The sequence below is a fragment of the Haliaeetus leucocephalus genome, unplaced genomic scaffold (genome assembly GCF_000737465.1).
Source record: "Haliaeetus leucocephalus isolate CR32 unplaced genomic scaffold, Haliaeetus_leucocephalus-4.0 Scaffold295, whole genome shotgun sequence".
Lineage (NCBI taxonomy): Eukaryota > Metazoa > Chordata > Aves > Accipitriformes > Accipitridae > Haliaeetus > Haliaeetus leucocephalus.
Window position 1 is genome coordinate 7,483,669 of NW_010972731.1, and position 7,074 is coordinate 7,490,742.

The window sequence follows — 7,074 nt, forward strand, 5'->3', positions numbered from 1 at the left end:
GTGCAGGACCCCTGGGGTGCTGCTTCTCCGTCGGGGCCAAAAGCAACTTCTGCCACTTGCCCGTGCCTTGGTTTCCCCATCTGTGCAAAACCAGGAGGAGATATTTTTCCCCAGAGATGCTCAGCAAGAGGTGGCTTGTTGCTGGGGCAAGGCTCAGGAACGGCAATCCTGGGGGTCTTGCGCTCTATGCTGGGGCTGCCCATGTGTGGTCCTCACTGTGGAGTGGCTGCAAAGGTTGAAATGCTGCTGCAGCCCCCAGGGAGCAGGGCAGCACCTTGCTCTGCCCTACTAGCACCCACCTGAGCACCGTTAAATGGCTCAAACGATGTGGCGCAGAGCTGCCCCATCCATCATTAAAGGCATTGCAGGTACCAGCAAGCACCTTCAAAAGTCCCTGCACCTGGGAGGAGATCCCCTCTTGCCCCCAGCAGCATTTTCAGGCTCGCTGCCGCCCTCCTGACCGGTCTGACGGCCCGGACCGTTTTGCTGCAGCTGGGGAGGGGGGAGCTGGTCCTTGGCAGTCTCCTTGTCGGCAGCATGGGTGCCAGGAGGGCGAATCCTGCCAAGCAGAACGTGAAATACCAGCTACAGCCGCCCCCGTGCATTGGCCCCGCAGGGGCTGTTGGGGTGCAGAAACAGCACGGGTGTGCTGGGCTGGGTTGGGGGTGGCTTGGGCTGCCTCCAGGGAGCACCCAAGGGTGCTGGTGTTCTGGGGGAGCACAGCCCCTCGGTTGGTACCAGGTGCCCCGTCTCCAGGGCTCTGCAGAAAGCATGGTGAGATGCCACCTGGAGAGCAGGGCGCTGCCAGCGGTGGAAGGAACTGGAGGTACTTGGGGCAGCGAGGAGGTAGCTCAGGTCAGGGTGTGATCCTGTAACGGGCTGAGTATCTCTAACTGCCCGCTTTGCTCTCAAAGGCTGCGGCAGCACTGATGCCCCAAGGCATCCCATTTCTGACCCTTACATCCCAGTGTCTGCATCCAGCTGAGCCCAGTTGCAAATGACTGCTGGAGCTGTTCGCTCCGCTCTTTGGGGGAAGGTGGCCTGTGACACCCATCTGCAGAGGTGACATGGCCACCCACGTGGGACCCCGGGCTTCAGCACCGGCTTCAGGATGTGTCCTCCTGGCACGTGCAGTACAATGTCCTTGCTGTACCCGCAGTGTTGACCGTTTCCCTGCCGTGCTGCTATTGCAACACCCCTCGGGTGCCGTCTAGCCAAGTGAATGTCACCCGTCCCAGCCCCTGTGTTTCTTCTTCCACACACAGACGGACCTGTACTCGGGGGCCCTCTTCGTGCAAGTCTGCCTGGGCTGGGACCTTTACCTCTCCACTGTCCTGATGCTGGTGGTCACGGGGCTCTACACCATTGCGGGTAGGTTGCTCAGCATCTGCTGACCTCAATCTTTCTTCTTTGGTTGAACCACACCACTTACACTCCTGCTTTTATTATTATTTTTTTTTTTTTTTTTTTTTTTCCTGGAAGGTCTTTGGGGATTTATACTAATGGGGTTCATATTCTCTGCCCTATCCAGCCACTATCTGAGCATCAGCTCAGGCAATGACTCAATGCATGACCCCTCCTTTGTCATTACGGCTTTTCATTTGTAATAACTCCTCCTCCATCGTGTAGTTAAATGCTTTCTTGTGTGTGTACCTATTTGTAACAGCAATAATCAGGGCTTCTCCTATTACAGGACTATTACTATGGAATCTACAATCTGAGAGCCCTTTACCCAACTCATTTCCTTCCCACTTGCCCTGCCTGCAATGCAACTTGCTGCCCTCCCTCCACAAAGCTTTCAGGAATATTTCTTGCCCATGCTTCCCTGTTGTGGGACCAGCTATTTTTGTGGACAGTCAATCCATACGGTTTTCTATGATCCAGAGGAGATGAGGGTTTGGAGCTGGAGTTGGAAATTGTGGGTTCCTGGCTTGCAGTCCCTCTCTCGGACGGCAGGACTGTGTATCCCTGCCAGCCCTTTTGGTTATTATTTTGGCTGGGACGTTCCTTTCCCTGGTAGTGCCAGTGGAGACACCCGGCAGTAAATTCTCCCTCACTATCTTGTCCCAGCCATCAAAACGGGAAACTGTTTAAGTATATCCGAAACATGGTGGATTTTGCAAGGCTTTGGTTTTAAGCAAATCCCATCTCAGTTTTTTCCCTGCCCACAAGGCTTGTTGTGAAGTAAGGCATTTCAGCGTGAGCTCAGGCAGAGGGTGTGATCATTGCATCACCCTGATCCTGAGAACATCTCTCCGAATCCCAGTCATGGCTGGGGAGGGTGCAGCCCTGAATTCCTGGGATGTGACTAAGTGACTGGGGTTGAAACTGGTTCAATTTTTGACCCATTTTCTCTAGCTCCGCTACTTTTTAATACTTTTTTTTGTGTGTGCTGAGTAATTGTTTTCTGGCTAGGTAAGCAGGTCCTGGGTTTGCAACAGGTCCGGAGGGAGAGCTTGGGATGGAAAGGGAGAAATGCTGCTGGCTGGATGGCCAAGGGGGACCCCGCTAAGCATCAGGTGCTGGAAAAATAAAACTGTAGGGTTGGGAGGAGAGCTGAGGGATGTATGAAGGGGAGAGCCAGTACGATGTTAGGGAGAGGTGGGATGAATGATGAGATCAACATCCTGAATGCCATCAGCTTGCTAGAGCATCCAAAGAGCCAGGGCTGGGGCTGGCCGGCATCCTCCCAACTCCATAGGGATGTGGGGCTGCATCCCTCCCCTCCTGCCATCCCTCGGCTCCCCTTCCATGCCCCAGGTGAGATTGCAGCCCCCTCGGCTATCAGCTGCTCCCCCCACCCCATCTGCGTGGGGTGCTGTCGCCCCTCGACACCAGACCCACCGAGGAGCTGTTCCACCTTCACGCTCCCACTTGCAGCCCCCCATCACGGCAGCGTCAGCAGGACAAGGCAGGTAACAGGCATGTCCCCGTGAGCGCGGGCAGCTTTATTGGGACTCCGTGACCGAGCTGAGCCTGAAGCTGGCAGCGCTCCCGACACTGTGCATCGCTCTCGTGCAGGGGGGTTGGCGGCCGTCATCTACACCGATGCGCTGCAGACGCTCATCATGGTCCTCGGAGCCATCGTGCTAGCGGTGAAAGGTAAGAGCTGGGACAGCACAGATCCTCCTTTCAGGGGGACCTTCTCTCCCCACTCTGGCGGTCTTGGAAATAAATAAGAAGACAGTCTGAGCAATTCGGTGGCCAAGATGCCCAGCAGGACTTTGGCCCATAGCAATCACCTAAAGAAAGTCTGTGGTCCCCCCATGTCCCCTCTGCTTCCCCTACTACTACATGGCATCTTTCCTCTGGGTGAAGATGCCATGAAGCATCCCCCTGGTCTCCCACGTGGGGCTGTCCCCAGCACTGGTGACCCTCCCGTGGTCATCGCTGCTCTGCATGTTTGCCTCTAGTCCATGCATGCTGAGAGACTGATCAAGCATTTGATGGCAAAGCAGCGTTTCCAGTTTTGCTCCGGGAAACTTGCAGCAGCATTGCAGTGGGGTCTTCAGACAGAAGAAGGGGACATGCATGGCAGAAGGTGGTGCCGGTACGAGGCACCGCTGCAGGGGTTTGCCTGGGGATGCAGAGCACAGTGCCGTGCCTTCCTCCTGGCTGGAGTGAGCAGGGTTTATCACCAGTCCTTTCTGAACACTCAGCACTGTTGTGTCTCCGTACATTTAACCGCAGAGTACCCTTGCAAGGCTGGGAGCTTTCATCAGCCTTGTTCTGCCATCGGGGCTCTTGGCTCTGAGGAGTAGGAGGCAAAAAGTCAGGTCCCAGCTTCAAAGGCAGGCGTTTAACTACAGAGGACGATTTCCAGAGGCACTCCTGAGATGATTTCCACCATCTCCTGGAGAAGTCTGCTTAGGCAGGCAGGTAGGAAAGTCTTTGACCCAGTGTCGCACAGGAGCTCTGCTGTGGAGGTGGGAGCAGCTCCAAACCTGCAGGCAGCCCGGTCCCGCGGCTGCTCCCCTGTGCAAAAGCAGAGCTCGCTTCTGGGCGAGCCCTGTACGCAGCAAGATATATTTACAAACACCAAATGAAAGGACAGATACTTCCTGGAGAAGTGACAATAATACTAACTAACCCAGCAGAAGCAAGGAGCTGCGCCGGGCGGAGGAGCACGTTGCCTGTCCAAGCAGATCTGAGCGGCGGCGGCAGCCTTTGCGTTAGACGAGGTGCTTGGACGTTGCTGATCGTTGTCTGAAGCTGTAGTTGGCCATGGGGCTCTCTGAGGCTTGTGTCTGGTAGGCTTGGCTGGGTGCAGCAACTCAGAGCCAGAGTAGGAGGGCAGGTAGGCAAGGTCTGGAAAATCCCCTCCGGAGACTGCAGAGCCCAGCTTTTTTTGGCTTTGCCAACCTGCAAGCATGGCATGGTGTGTGCAGGGAGGTGAGGGTGCTTGGGAGAGGGACTGATCCAGGGGAGCGAAAAGACAAGCTGCTGGTCACACAATTTTTTTTCCTCAGGTCTTGGGAGACCTCAGGACCTGGAGGCTGGTATGCCTCAAGGGTGCTGGGTTTTCTCCAGCTCTTGTCAAGCTCATCTAATAAAGAATACTCTCCATGTTTGACCTTGTTTGTATCTTCAGACTGTGACAGCTGCAGCAGTGATGTTAATGCTCATCTGCTAAGCTGCGATCACTCCGGGTCCGCTCTACCTGGACCATTGTCTCCCCTGCTGCTGCTGAAGGGACAAAAAACCATATTGCTTGGCTCCAAGGTTGCATCTCCCGAGGGAGAGCAGAAGGGTTGTGCAAATCTTCTTGGGTGTGATGCTGGGCAGAGTCACGTAACAAGTGGGTGCAAGACCGAGGGGTTGTAGACAAATCACTTTGCTTAACAGAGAGCTCGGTGGCTATTTCAGTGAGTGGTGGTGCTGGTGGTGGCTCTGCTAGTCTCTGGCATCGTGGATAACAGGGACTGTGCCATCCTGCACCCTACTTGGCATTCACCGCAGGGATGTTAATCCTGCTGGAGCCCGCAGGCTGCAGCCTGGCATCTGCAGGCTGAGCTCTGGCTGCCCTGAGGTTTTTGCTCCGCTCTTCTGTCTCAGCAGGCGTAGGTGTCGTGACTTGCCGGTGAACACCTTTGGGAAGGGAGCAGGCCCACACCCCCGGGCCCGAATCTCTGCTTTCAGCACTCGCCCTCTGCCTCTGGAGAGCCTTTGTTGGTGCCCAACACCCATGCAAAGCTTGGGAGTAGCCGGTGCCTGGATAAACCAAGCGCTGGAGGGGGGCCAGGGCTGCTTGCACAAGGGCAGGACAAGCTTACAAATGCTGACTCTCCGTGAAATACGGGGGCCGGTTTGCAAACGGCAGGGGGGGCAAGGTGGGTGATGCCCCTTTGCAAACTCCCCAAAAGCCTCAGGTCAGGGGGATGCCCTGGGATGGGGACAGGGCTGCAGGTCGGTGATGGAAATGGCAGGGGTGCAGGGAAAGGGCTGTCCTCGGGCAGGAGGGAACAGAGCAGGATGGGTGTTTTGGAAATTGGGATTTGCTTAAGCTGGCACTTGATGGCAATCCCAGTGTCCAGCACCCAACGCCTGAGGGCTTTGCTCTTGGTCTAAAGACAGCAGCACTGGTGGACACTGTCCTGCAGGATGGCAGCTCCTGAGGAGCACGTTCTCACCCCATGCTGCTATGATGGAGGGGGCCAAGCTGAGGGTCCGGACCGCAGCTCATGGACGGGGGCAGAAGGGATGCAGGATGCTGGACCACACTGGGGAAAAGCCACCCAGGGATGCTCGGAAGTCTTGCTTTGAGTCTCCCCTCCATGAGACCCGCGGAGGCTCTGGAGCCTCCTCTCTTCTCCCAAGCATCAGCAGCTGCCGTGGGTATGGAAGTGCCAATGCACCTCTCTCCTTATCTCCTCCACGGCTGCCGCGTGGGTGGCCGTGGCTCATGGGGGGGGAGCGGGGCGGGTGCCTCCCATCCCTCCCTCCTTTGAAAAACAATGCCTCTGGCTCCAAAATTTTCTTGCTTGGAGGTACGAGGGGAGCTGCAAGGAGCGTTCAGCCCGTGCCCCCCCAGGAGCAGGGAAGAAGTGGGGGGCCAGGGCAGAGCCCCGGGCTGGTTGGCAGCTGCTGCTGGGGGCTGGCGGCTGCGGTATGGGCAGGAGGAGCACCGAGGCAGCTGCCAAGGGTTCAGAGGCTCGCTTGCTAGGGCTTGTTCGTGGCATGTGCTCCTCAGCAGGGCTCAGGCTAAGACCCAGACCTTGGATCCCATTTCCTAGGAAAAATGCAGTGAAGGTCTTTTTTGTTTGTTTTTGTTTGGGTTTTTGGTTTTTTTTGTTTGTTTTTTTTTTTTTCACTGGTTGCTGGAGGTTTGGGGGTGGAGCCGCATGGGGGCTGCTAAGGAAATGCTCAGAGGGGTAGAAAACTTTTGGCTGGACACTTGTGCCAAGGCACCTTGAACTGTAGTATATCAAGTCAAAGGCTACCTAATCTTTCATTTTAATAGTCCTAGGTGAGTTTCCCCTGCTCTGGGACTGGGGAGCTTTAATAAACAGGTTGCTTTTACAGTACAAGGTCAAAAGAGGTGGGTCCCTTGAGGAGCCTTTGTCCCAGGACACAGGTCACCCTCTGAAGGGAGGGCAGACTGTAATGGGACCTGCTGTGCAAAATGCTGATAGAAGTCTCTTAAATAACTAGAAGAAAACATGATAGATCACAAACGAGCCCTTCCTCTCTGGGCAGCGCTTCTGAGTTAATGAGTTGGCAAGCGTTTTGCCAGCTGATCTCATGGGCCACTGGGTTTTGCTCGACTAACCAGCCTCCTCCAATGATGCTTTCCAGCTTTTAATGAGATCGGAGGTTACCCCAACCTGGAAGAGGCCTATTTAAAAGCCGTGCCATCCAAGATTGTTCCCAACACTACCTGCCACCTGCCCAGAGCCGATGCAATGCACCTCTTCCGAGACCCAGTCTCTGGAGATCTGCCCTGGACCGGGATGACTTTCGGGCTGTCTATCATGGCCACGTGGTACTGGTGCACCGACCAGGTAAATGTAAACAAGAATCCCCCTGCCCCATGTAACATGGTGTTGCCTGAAGTCCAGGCACACTCTACTACTG

At 55.6% G+C, this 7,074-nt stretch overlaps 1 protein-coding gene across 4 annotated transcripts in view; it reads left to right on the top strand.

Moving 5' to 3' along the window:
• The window catches only part of SLC5A10 (solute carrier family 5 (sodium/sugar cotransporter), member 10), a 41,215-nt gene that overhangs the window by 7,838 nt on the left and 26,303 nt on the right, over window positions 1-7,074 (top strand). For 3 of the 4 annotated variants that reach the window (XM_010570394.1, XM_010570395.1, XM_010570397.1), the window contains exons 6-8: window positions 1,266-1,371; window positions 3,022-3,102; window positions 6,796-7,001. In XM_010570394.1, the coding sequence (XP_010568696.1) occupies window positions 1,266-1,371; window positions 3,022-3,102; window positions 6,796-7,001 (393 nt within the window). The remainder of the gene's footprint in view (window positions 1-1,265; window positions 1,372-3,021; window positions 3,103-6,795; window positions 7,002-7,074) is intronic. The other variant, XM_010570396.1, reaches the window with a different exon arrangement.